This window comes from Pleuronectes platessa, chromosome 16 (assembly GCF_947347685.1).
Source record: "Pleuronectes platessa chromosome 16, fPlePla1.1, whole genome shotgun sequence".
Classification (NCBI taxonomy): domain Eukaryota; kingdom Metazoa; phylum Chordata; class Actinopteri; order Pleuronectiformes; family Pleuronectidae; genus Pleuronectes; species Pleuronectes platessa.
This window is the reverse complement of record NC_070641.1, coordinates 3014469-3027894: the sequence shown is the minus strand read 5'-3', so window position 1 is coordinate 3027894 and position 13426 is coordinate 3014469. Positions and strand designations below refer to the sequence as shown.

At 39.0% G+C, this 13426-nt stretch overlaps 1 protein-coding gene across 5 annotated transcripts in view; it reads right to left on the bottom strand.

Moving 5' to 3' along the window:
- pdxdc1 (pyridoxal-dependent decarboxylase domain containing 1) overlaps nt 1–13426 on the bottom strand; it is a 33167-nt gene that overhangs the window by 12438 nt on the left and 7303 nt on the right. For all 5 annotated transcript variants that reach the window (XM_053442670.1, XM_053442669.1, XM_053442671.1 and 2 more), the window contains 11 exons: nt 12594–12783; nt 12207–12275; nt 12044–12122; nt 11807–11891; nt 11514–11562; nt 10546–10647; nt 9773–9898; nt 9407–9457; nt 2130–2190; nt 1365–1435; nt 63–168 (listed from right to left, as the gene is read on the bottom strand). In XM_053442670.1, coding sequence (XP_053298645.1) covers nt 63–168; nt 1365–1435; nt 2130–2190; nt 9407–9457; nt 9773–9898; nt 10546–10647; nt 11514–11562; nt 11807–11891; nt 12044–12122; nt 12207–12275; nt 12594–12783 — 989 coding nt within the window. The remainder of the gene's footprint in view (nt 1–62; nt 169–1364; nt 1436–2129; nt 2191–9406; nt 9458–9772; nt 9899–10545; nt 10648–11513; nt 11563–11806; nt 11892–12043; nt 12123–12206; nt 12276–12593; nt 12784–13426) is intronic.

The following is a 13426-nucleotide window of genomic DNA, read 5'->3' as shown; positions in this document are numbered from 1 at the left end:
ATATACAATATATTGTACAATATGTACAAGCCAGTGTTTGTTTGTCTGTGAGTTCATGTTACCTGCAGCAGTCAGGAGGGGACTGAAGCGAATACAGAAACCCTCCTCGTCGAGCTCCACCACATCTACTCCACTGGTGGGAACCAACTGTGCTAACTGTTCACCCAGCTACATCAGAAAGAAATACACGTCATCTTGTTTGTCAATTTGGGACTTATGTGCTGAAACCACTGACAAAAATAATGCCTGTTACATTTTATCTAAAAGGGCTCATTTCTGACTGTACAAATGTTTTGATACTGTACACGGAAGTGCAGGGAGCCATATTCATGGACCCACTTTCAATCTGCATCTAGGATGCAACGAGCCCAAACCACAGCATAATCAATAACAATCCTCAGAGACATGAAGAAAAGAGAGTCCTGAAGCAGAGGGTCTGGACCTCACAGAGGTCTGAACGCAGCATCATAGGGGTCAGAGTGGGATCTCAGGAGGAGACAGAACTAATATAGCAGGTTCTCTAAGATGATTGAAGCAACCTTCCTGCTGCGTTCCTGAAAGAACTTTAAGTAACTGTATCCGTTATTGTACTAAGGAGAACCTGTGCTGTTTTAAAGGCAAAGAGTGGTCACAGAAAATACTGATCTGGTCTTTATCAAGTTACCTGAAAAATGACTATTCATGGTCTTATTCTCTTTTGCAGCCTAAAATATGTTCACTGCACTGCTATATAACAATGTTATATAGTGGCAAACATTGTCCCTCTGTCCTACAGGCCACATTCTTAATGGATTTACTAATGGCGCATAGCATTCTGCTATAGAAGCCATAACTAATGACTATTTTGTAAGTGAGGGAGGATTGACACTTTTCTAGTGTTGATGACGACTCAAAGCTTTTTACAGTTCAGTCTATTGCCATTCACCCATTCATATAGTGCATCTATGGGTTTTGTAAATGAGTGGAAAGTCTTGGTTCAGTATCTTGCCCAAGGACACTTATACAATTTGGAAGACTGGGATCGAACCGCCGACCTTCTCGTTAGGGATGTCCACCAAACCTTGAGAAAAATACCTGGCACTTATATCTGCTCCTCTATGTTCTCTAGTATACATTGGGTTTATCAGAATCTGGAAATGAGGTTGATGAGATTAGATTTGAAGGTTGTGAAGTCATAATGAACTACAAGTGAAACTTGCTGGAGCTGAGAAGAACTTTATAGTTGGTAGTAATTCTCAGGATTATTATTAGTATTTGCAATACTAATAATAATTGATTCTTTTTTAATGTATAAAATATTGATTAATGCAGCACTCACAAGCATACACACAATAGTACAAGTTACAACACGTGTTTATACTCACCCATCTGTTGAACGTATCGAGGACCTCTTTCTCACCGACACAGTAACCCTCCACTGAACCTCCACTAGATGCTATAAGAATGTGAAAAAGGAAAAAAAAATTGAGCCCAAACGAAATATGTATTGGCTGATAATATTGGCCCATATGAACCTTTCACAGACATATCAGTAACTGCGATTATGCCTCCCAATATGCCATGAAAATTTATATTCTACAGAATTGACAATGCATGAAAGTTGCTCGTTCACATTTTCATTCAAGTTATATATTTGGTTGTATTTGTATTATATATTTACTGATAATAAAGTTTATGGTTAAGTTAAGTTATTTGTACAGCCAATATTTACAAATAAAAAAAATCTGCCTGATGAGGCCTATCAAGGTGCAACACCTTCTGCCCTCAGCCCTCTACTAGTGTGAGGTAAGCCTACTGACGAAAAAAAGTTTTAGCAGGGGAAAAAAAAAAACATACGTCCTCATTAACTAATATTTTTCTTATGAAGTTTTCTAAGAAAACTCTTCGTCAGATTCATGACGCGTTCTTATACTGCAGAATTGTTCACATCTGTGTTCTTATTTTGATGAATATCATGTGTTCGTAAGTTGGAATCATATTTCAGTTTTTCCTAATTAGTATAGGTAAACGCCCGCCAACGCCCATAAAAGGGCATGAGACTGCAGCGCGTGTGCACTAGGAGAAATCACAGAAACTGAAAAGAACATTGAAGAAGCCAGGAATGCTTGAACAAAGAGTGAGACCCTTACCAGCACTCATTTCCTGGGAAAATTTGAACAACACCACAGGAGAGTTGTTTTCATCCTCCACCTGTTGGACACACGACGACACTAATCAGGCATCTGAGATGTTCATTGTTTCACTACTTACCCACTGATATTTTGACATGCAAAACAACTATCATAAGTAAAAACTGTGTGATGTAAACATGTATTCAAGAGTTTGCTCCGTGTCCATGCCTACTGAAGCGACTATATGTTATGCCCATGGTAACTGGAACTGAACAGTATGTCACATACAGGTTTTGTTTAAACTGCTGTGTATGCAGTTGGTGGTGCCCCCCAGACCTCGTTCAGACCTGGTTTTAACATCGGGCTCAGGTGAACTGATCACAAGTGGTCAGCTCCATAAGTTCAGGTGTAAACACACCTGAAACACATTGATGTCTTGGAAATTTGATCACTCAGAACACATTGTGCGGTGGTCTGTGACGCATATGGCCACATTCTTTTATCTGTAGGAATTGTCATGTGTCCTGGGCCATATTTGAATGTTTCAGCTAACATCCTCTGACCTGCTAGAGTTTAATAATGAACCCAGAGTATTTTTACACTTGTCCGTTCCCATACATTGAATTAATTGTGGTCAGCACCACAATATGAAGATTAAAAGTGACCCAAACAGCTCCAGTTTTAAGGGTTTAGCTGTAAAGATGAATTGGCTGCCACATACTTGAGGTAAGTCAAAACGAAACTGAGGAAACAATAAAAATATGAGAATGGTCACTTCATTTACTCGTTACTCTATCAATTCACAATACTCCAAATCATGCAACCAGGTTTTTGATGCAGGCAGCATCATGACATTCAGTACCTGTGCTATACAATTCATCCATCTCCTCTTAGCACCAATTTAATATTTGTGTCAAATTTAGCAATGTGATTAAACCAGAGTCATATTCAGCAAACAACCAATCTCAATGAAGTCACATGTAAAACAGTAAGACCTATAGTGAGGACTATCATTGATGACATCCAGGTGAAAGAAAAAGGCAAGAATCATGTCTGGGTGGAACTGAAATGAACGTTAGTGTTTCTCTGGTGTTGATGTGAGGGTCATGAATAATTCATGTGCATGTGAGGAATTGCCTCACATGCACATGTTTTAAACCCTCATGTGATATGTTTCACATATTGGAAGAGACAATGGTTATTTGATCCAAGTCGGGGGCCTGTACAATGAAGCCAGTTAAACATACCCAGGATATATTTTCTGTATCCGGTTACAATGAACCCAACATCAGCCCTCCTGATAACCTGTATTACGAAGCTGGTCTTTATCCCTCTGAGTTAACTTTGGATTTTTATTCAGCTACGATGGCTTTAATTATGAGCAACTTTGTCAAAACCATGAATAAAGTTCTTAATACGATAAAAATAATGATAGCTGCCAGTACAGTCGGTAACAGTGACATCCAAAAGTGATCTTCAACAAAGTGAAGCTTGAATGATGATCACATGACTAGAAAATAAACTTCACAGTTTGTGAATATCCATCATATATGTTATAGGGCTAAAAATAAACTGTAAATCAACAGACGACATTTATTATGTTTATTACTGGGTATCCATTTATTTTTACTTGTTTCTATTATGAACATGTGATCCAGATTTTTTATTTGAAGTTAAAGAGATGTCAGACTTTGATGGACTGTTGTGGGAGAAGAGAATTGCAAAAGGTGTGATGAGCTCAGTCTGACTGAAATGTTGATTTATTATTTATTCAGAATGCAACAGTATTTTAAGATTCGATTAACTCTTCTCAAATTTTTTTGTAACTTTCCAAACCAAATATCTGTCATTCAATCACACTTTAGAAGGTGACTAGTCAGATGTGAAGTGGTGTGAAAGTAGCCAGTGTTTGAACACTCAGGTTTTGGTGGATCTAATGTAGATAGACTGTTGGTGGGATGACACACCTCAGACTCTCCAGGGTTTTCTCCTTTTGTACCACTCAGACCAGAGGGCATGGGCTAATGAGGAGTGGCAAAACTAATCTTTAAGTATATAACCACAGGATGAACCCAGCACTAGATGAAGCAACAGACTCAGACAGGAGTTAATGATAGATAAATGAAGGCTCAAGAAGTCCACATCAGAATTCTATACAGTTATTAAGATATTTTTAGACAAAGCACGAATGAGCAATAACAATGTAGACAAAGAAGAGTCAAGTAAAAAGGAAAACTAAAAATTGCTAGATCTGATGCCCCTGCTGATTATATGAGAACCAGGTTAACACATTTTCCGGTAAACAGGTGAAAAGTAGAGGTCATAGCACACATAAACAAGTTTTTCTTTGACAAAATTTGTCAAAAAGTCAGAACACAACCAAGGCTTTTCTAAACCTGGATTCTGGTTAACATTTGATAGTTATCCACCAACATGTATATAGAAGATTGCCATGGATGCTATGGACCCCAACATTCACTGCTAAAGTCTGTAACAGAAGAACAATTAAAACCAAATCCTGGTACCGCAAAGATAACAAAGAATGAATGGCAGTCGATACAGCTGCATTTAACTTATTTGTTGTTCTGGTCTAAAATAACATAAGGAGTCAGCTTTGGCCTCATGTTGAAAGGAGCCATGTTGACATCTTCGGGACATCTGATTAGGACACTTTCTAGCCACCTCCCTGTGGAAGTATTTTAGCCACCTCCAATGGGTGGGAACCTTAGCATGTTACTCATGACCGTAGCTGAAGAATCAAGTCAGACTTCTCCAGAAACATTTACTCTGAAAGTCATGCATCCACTACAACATTTGAAAAGTAGGTTTTAGATTGGCCAAGTCAGTCACTGGACCTGAATCATTTCACACATCTAGACCCAATACCAAACAATACGTTCTCATCTCCTATTCATTATTTGATCTAATGCGTTCGGTGTACAACAAGGACAAAGTTGTTCCAATACATTTAAAAGGTAACTGTATGTTCGTCAACAACCTTCTTTCAATGACTAAGACTAGATGGCATCAATGTCATAAAACAATAACTAACTATATCAACATGCACTATTACCATTTGAAAAAAAAAATTGAGTATGTAGTTTAAAAAATGAATACTGATTTCGGCTGATTCTATACAAAAGCAGAACAACATGAACACAATTACAATGGTGGACTGGAGCCGGTAATGCATTTAAACTATTGTAGGAGTCGATGGGATAAAGTAGTCGGGGGATCTCTCGTTGTGCAATTTTCGCGTGCGTTTTATTTCACAAACATTTTACCGCTATAGAGAACTTCCGGGTGTCGACAAGACATCCACTTATAACCACTCCCAGTGCCCTTGTTACCTTGGTAACCCCAAAGCTTCTTACGCCGGTTTCACACCGGACGCTGAAGCACCTCACCGCGCAGCGCTTTTCTCAAGTGCGCAGGCGCCTGGCTGTTCAAACCGGATGCGCATTTCTCAGCACCTGTCAGCCCTGCTTTCTCCGCCTGTTGTTGTATGTATGTAACTGGTTCCATGTACTGATTTGGGGGTAAATGATGATGGTCTTCATAGCAGCCCCCCCCCCCCCCCCCTTTTATCTATATGACTGCTTGTGTGGCTGTAGTGGATGGGCAGAGGGGGACATTTAATTATCTCCAGGACAACAGAAGGGGAATACAAAGTATGGGATGCATATTTGATAATTTATATCATATAAAATATCTCATCAATATCGTTTAAAATAATTTTTCAGTGTGTTTCATGGCGTGATACCTCAGTAGGTTGAGTTTGGTCCAAGTGGGCAGGTTTCAGCCGGTCCTCTGATACCTGATCTGGTTTACTGTTTGAGTAATGTACTTAATCTATTACTGTTTGAGATAGATAACACAGAAAAGGCAAAATAACGTAACGCAATAAACTGGTTGGAATTTGGAGCCAATTCAAATATAATGTCATAATGAAAAAAGTGTGTTTGTTCTGTCAGGAGAGTAACAGAGCTACAAAATCCCTGTGAATACATCCACAAACATAAGGAAACACCTTAAGGACCACAGAGAAACTAAGGTGAACTAATTTCAAGATGTTAAAGGTTTGTAGAATTTAGTGACATCTAGTGGTGATGTTTCATCTAACAGCTTTATACCCCTCACCTCACCCTCCTCTCCAAACATGAAAGAGAACCTGGAGAAACCTTCAGTTGTCATAAAAACTCAAAATGGGTTAGTTTGTCCAGTCTGGAATACTGTTAAAAACATGGCAGCCTCTGTTGAGAGGACCCGCTCCCGATGTAAATATAACGTATTTCAATATAAGCAGCCCATTTAAGGGCAAAGAAAAAAAATAATACTTCCAATTTTGATGAAATAGACAAAACTTCAGTTAGAAATTTTGAATTAAACTTTTGCCAATAGATCCCTTTCCCCTAAATCTTACACATTACAATATCCTCGTTTTCCATGTTTGTTGTCAGGTACTCTTCACTAAACCAACTTCAAGAGCACATGAAAGTATGTGGGCCGTGACAATTGCTTTGAAATGGACATATGTCTTTTTGCACAAAGGCAGCATAAATGAGCCGTTAAATATTTTATACAACTGAAAATGGACAAAACATGAGGTTGACTTATTGACAAAACTAAAGTAGACTTTTAATTCAGGGCTACGATTTCATGGGTCTAGCCATCAAGAAGAGTAGACATGCTACAATGATGAGATACAATGATTCAGATGAGTAGAACCAGGCTTCAAAGAAATAAGATACAATGTATCAGTATCAGAATAGAGAGCGAACACAAGGGATCAGGGTGGGCAGTCATACCTCCAAACCTGTCAATACAGACGATGTACTCAGGACCATAGAGCCTTACAGAAAGTGGTTTACCATCAAGGAGGAACCAAACACAGGTGCTACATGGGCTGGGGGGCGTGTTGTTTAAGGTAATATATTTGCTAAATCCACACCAACAGACTGCTCAATCTTTTACCAAACTCACAGAACCCTAACCCTAACCCTCGGTGACACACACACAAGATACCGACAAAGATGTCAAGAGAGTTTGTGGTGATAAGAGGTGTCAAGAAAATCCCGTGACCTACGCAGATTCCTGCCACTGTCTGCCGCAACCGGCTGCTCCAACTCTCACCTAAATAATGCAGAGGATTTGACGCGTCTGTACAGAGAACCTCCTGCTGTGTTGTCCATGTGTGAAAAGCAAACTGTGGGTAAAGTTCGTATACAATTCTACTTAACCCGCAGGTCATGTCTGAAAACAGAGAGCCTAAACCATCAGCATTTTGAACTGACTTCGGAATGTCCCTGAAATCCTGAAACAATTTCCTCTAAGAATACTTCACACTGCCCTTCAACTGCATATTTGTACGGACACAAGTTAACAATTGCATTGTATAGCATAAAATCTCTTTTTACTGATAACTAGACAAACATAATTTTTGTATTCTATATCATTTTGTGTTCTAATTCTCATTTCAATTAGTGCTGGGATGCAACAGCGTGTGACACATTAATTAATTATTCATGACCCCTGTATTTTTTCTAAAGGCAACAAGACATAATGAGTATCGAAAGGTATTCCCTGAAGTACCCCAAAGAACATGCCTGAGGGGTCCACATCCTAAACAATTAGGAAGAAGTGAACAGTCCATCAGCCAATGGAGACGCAACACCATCTGAGCTGATGTGGGTGAAGGAAAATGGCCAGGAGTGACAGCAAGAATGAAAAGGTAGACAAGGTAGGACATAGGGGAAAGCTCAGGGGAAGGGGGAGTGAGGGAGCAGGCAGAGGCTTGGTCCCACCTACAATAGAGATCATGAGAGAGCCCAGAACGTCCCGCAGTGAAGCCCCGGAGATGGGCGGGATCTGCGACACCACGCCCTGGAACCAAGGTAACCAAAACTGACTATAGTTACAGCTATACACACGTTCAAAAAGTATACAGACACCTGCACAATCATACATATCTTACTAACACAGTGGCACTAAAAACTCAAATTGCTGCATCTTCAAAGCGAATGTCATCGACGAAACAGAAGTTCATCGTTCCTTTACCGGGCTGCAGTGAGATTTAGTACCACTCTGTCATGATTCTGACCCTAATCTGGTTGTTCACTGAATCTTTCTTGCAATATTTGAATGTGTCTTTGTTTTTGTAAATCAAATCTAAGTGACTGTAGGGTTATAAGGTTTAGGCTTCAATAGATGCCAGTGAACAAGCTCTAAGCCAATCTGTTTCAGTATCAACATAACTCGGCTGTTACCATGGTCAAAGCCATCTCCGTCTCAAGTACATCATATAAACACAAATGGATTTTGTCTTTGAACATCCAGAAGTCATTTGTTCATGTTAGAAGTTCCACGTGTATATATAAATACAGGAAGAGGGTCTGATCCCATGTGGTCCTACCAAACATAACAGGACAACTGTCCAGCTGTATATCATGCAAATAATCGAATTAACCAGTATCTATATATCAACAATGTGTGTTTGAATTTCACATAAGAGTGGTGAAAAAACTGTTAAATAAATGATTATTGATGAGCCAAACTGTACCACAATCTAATGAGTTAATCTTTATGAGGGTATAATTATCACATTTTCCCACATGCTGCTCCTGAGTTAAAATCGAAACAGTCACAAAGGCCTGTTGTTTCATGGTTGTGTGATGAAGGGTAGGACTAATGAACAGTAATGACCTGGCCCTCTACCAGGCATCTCATCTTCTGAAATCATGAGCTGTATCACAGTTTGACAGAGGTTTATTTGTCCAATTCCATTTCACCACTGAGATCGGCTAGAGTCCAATGTCACATTATCAGCATACAACTGAGCAGCATGTGTATTTATACGTTTATTTTTAAATATTTAGTTTTAGGTTTCATTGTTCTTCTTTGTGAATAATAATTACATTAATTAATCAAATATATCTGTCAGGAGTATAGTTTCTCACTTGACTATTAAAACCAGACAGTGCAGCAGTAATGTACAGTGTTGTGAACAGGTGACTACAGCACTAAGACACACACAGTACAACATTTTAACTCGCGTGTAACGTATAGGCAAATGTGCATAGCAAGAGTGCGCACAGCACACTGACATATCTCTGAAACCAATCTGTGGGGACTCATAAAATACTCTTTCTCAATTACTTCACCCACAGCCCAGTATCATTGACCATTTTCTGAGAAAATACTTGATACCTGACCAGGCAGCCTGTTCACCTTCCATTTTTATTATTATATAAACATATTATCTTATTATCAACAGAACATATCAAGAGTTCACATACCGATGTTTTGATAGAAGCCAGAGATTTAAGTTTCTGCAGGAGGTGCTGGCTCTGGAGGAGAGAAATAAAGGCAAAATGTAAAGAATGTGCATGATTATGTACCTAACTACATTTCAAGAAATTGTTTTTTATTTTATCTAGCAATAGTCTAGATGGCCAAATACAGTAGGTTGACACATGTTTTGATTTCTGCAAAGGTACAAAAGGACCGTATCAGTGCCTGACTGTGCCTGTTGGTTATTCACTAACAGTTCCAGCACATAACTCCTCCCAACAGACATTTTGTGTTTCATTTCTTTATTCTGTACACAAGCAAAAGTGTAAAAATTACCCTCTGATGTTCAGGGGATGTTAAGTGATGCTCACCAAAGTGGTAGCGTGCTTGATCTTCTGGACAATTCCATTGTGACCAAGATATTGCAGGGAAAGCCAGAGAGGCAGCGCTCGCAGCTTCTCCACAGGTTGGCTGGAGGTCAAACCTGCTGCCAAAGACTGAGGGACAAAACACAAACACACAGCTGTCAGACAGTCAGGGAAAGACAAAAACACCAAGTAAAAGTTGGACAGAAAATACCCTACAAAGATTAAAATAAGAAAAATCTAGTTCAAGTAAACATTTATTCTTCCTCATACAGTGTATGGCAACAGAGTCAAACTGCTGGTCAAAAACTAAACCAATTTGTTTTGAAAATTAGATTTAGTAATTTCACCATAATGAACTGACACAGCACAGGTGGTGATATCTGTCATGGTAACAACATTCATAGAATTCATAGCACAACGTTACTTTTGTTGTTGCAATGCTTTATACAGAGTGGAATGGTAGAGCTTTTATTTTGAAAGTTGTGAAATGGGTCTGAATATTGTGTTTATTGCTTCTCAGACCTCTGAAAAGCCAGCATTTAAAAAAATTATTCAAAGTTATATATATATAACTTTGAATAATTTTTATTGATATATATATATCACAATTAAACACACGTTAACAATAATAAAGCGAATTCTGTTTCATTTTATGAAAAAACAATGAAAATTAAATCTTCACTGCAGACAACCACGTAGGATGAAAATAAAGTTTCCTATTTCTTTTCACAATATCAAAAACTCGAACAAAAAAGTCACAGAAATTGTTGGACTACCAGCGCTGGGTCCTCATGCCTGTAGAGGGTGATAGCGGATATAGCAGGCAGTCCCAGCCACTGACCTGGTGTCAGTGTCATACTGTCACTTCTGGTAGCTGCCTGGAGAGGGAAGAACAATATTTTACCAATAAAGTCAACATAAACATGCATTTCCTGTCTGTTTCCCAAGGTGAGATAGTTAGGAGGGAATCTGCCGAGGATTAACATTTAGAGCTGATCAGTCTTGAGGGGGGATAAGGGATGATGTATGCACACAGCATGCACGTACAGAGTAGGGTCTATGTTAGGCTGAGCTGAGGTTTGTCTGCCTGCTGAGCACAACAGGAGTTTCACCGTGACAACTACAGCCTTTGTTGCCTCTTCTCCTCTGTCACACTCTCTTTCTAACACTCTTTTCATTTCTCACCATGTCCTAGGCCTGTTAAAACATCTATAAAGTTGTTACCGTCCTGCATCAAGCAGAATTCTGAATAAAATCGCTTCCCCTTTCGCTGTGCACAATGCCATGATGAGCATAAAACTTTCAGTCGACAGACAGACGAAGGTAGTATTGCCTGCTTGGGTTATATACACAATGCATGCAGGGTATGCACCGACCCTTAAATGCTTTTCATTGCTTTATTCCGACATAGGCATCAAAGAAATTTCAAAAATGCTTGTGGGATTTTTGGCATCTGATCCACAGAGGTAACAGTGTCAATGCTGCGGTTGGAAAAGAACGATACAAAGGATTTTAACACTTATTTTGATGCAATCACATAGTTTGGTTTATCTATTCTGTTTTAATCTATAGTTACTCAAAGAAACATTATGTGAATCCTAACCATTCAATTCAGACAAAGTCATGTACATTTACAACTAATACCTTGGGTAATGTTGCATTACTTCCAAAGTGACCAAAGTGACTTACAATAATGTAAACTTTTTCACAAAAAACATGGACGATGGCATTTAAACATGATTACCATCACAGCAGACGTGACCTGACCCAGTGCCAGGGTTGCCAGGTTTACCCTGAAAAAGATGAAAAAACACTATAAACAACGTCTCCAGAGACTCATGCCTAAAAACATCAAAGTGCTAATTTGCATCATCATTTACGCCCGAACCCCGACATTGAACGGGTTACATACAACAACAAGCAGATAAAGCAGAAGCGCGGGCTGACCGGCGCTGAGAAATTCGCGCGAGAGAATGGAGCTGCGCGGCAATCCAGCGTCCAGTATTTTTAAAGTCATACTTTAAAAAATGCACTCACCCCTCCACATGAAGCCACATGTTGTACTGGTCACACAAGTCCTTCAGACGGCCCAGCTTGTCTGTGTGGCCGGCCCCAGGGGTGCCTGGGAAATAAACACAAACTAGTTACTCCTCTTAAGTACAAATTAACATATTAACACTGCAGAAAAGCTACTTATCTAGTGATAAATTTATATTGCTGAAATTGTACTACATGGAAACAGATTGCAAAATTAAATCAGTGATTGTCCTTCACCTGCATTGGCTATCAACAGCAAAGGAAGCTTTCCAGCGTCTATGTCCTCTTTGATGAGTTTGTCCAACAGGGCAACATCCTGACAGTGACCAACAGGTTATCATTTTCATTTGAACTAACTTACTTACATCTGGTTATGTGTCTTTTTCATACACTCTCCTACCATTTGGTGTTGGGACCCAAAGATGGTGTTGCATGGGACTGTGCACAAACTGGACAGAGGCAGGCCGAGCTGTCGACACAGACACTGACATTAAAATCTGTTTCTATTAATTACGCATAAAAATGTATACGGTAAAATATGTTTGACTACAATGAGGTCCAAAAGTTTGAGATTTTACCTGAATGGTAAAAAGTAGTCTCAAGCTTCTGGACCCCACTTTATATCAGTCTTACAGTAATCACACTGCTTCCAGGTATTTTAAAAAGCCCTGACTGGGAATGTTTGTTTTTCAATCCATCTTTGTATGGGATGTGAATATTCACAGTGGTAGTAGAAGAGTTGATCAGCGACTGTTCTGTGTGTTCTTTTATGTTTAATCTTTCATACCTGGCTGCACAGGTGCTGTCCCAGACCAGGCCTGCAGGAAGCACTCTGGTAGATGACGGGCTGTTTGGAATTTAGAACTGCATAACCTTCAGAGGCATATTCTTCATAGCGGTCATTGATGACCAGCCGACACACTTTGACTAGGCCATCTCTGTCATCCTCATGGAAGCAGGCTGAACCATTCTCATACCTGAGAGACAGATTCGATGTGTTGAGTTGTTCAGACTTATTACAAGGAAAACTAGAAAGGCACTTGGGCACCATATATGCCACAGCAAGGCTAAACCCCTATCTCACCATGTTAAAAAAAGTTAAACAGATCTGAATAAATCGGCAGATCCAGGATTTTTTCACTTTCTTTAACATGGTGACCTTCTACATTTTTGGTAATTGTCTGTAGTAGTAGTAAGTATTTTTTTGTAGCTGATTTGTAATAGGTACATTTACTTTTTAACGTTTGATTTAAATTTATATTTGACGATTGATTGTTGGTTTTCATGCCATCAGTTCTTTCACCTGTCTGTTATCAAAATCCATCACGATAATACGGCTAAAATAAGAATAAATAATAATGAAATCTACTTAAAGCTTGTAACACACCACACAGGCAGATAATAAAATGCTGCAGAATACTTCAGTGTATTGTATTGCAAGGTAACTAAAGTAAATATACACGGTAGATGTGTAGTAGTAATTCATATTTATGAAGGCATATCAAGCAATTATTTAATATTTGTTCACAGCATGATTTGTGTTTTTGTACTGCATATTAATTATCTTCAGCGTTGTTGAGCAGATCGACTCATCTTATTCAACACAATTTTTTGTTTCAC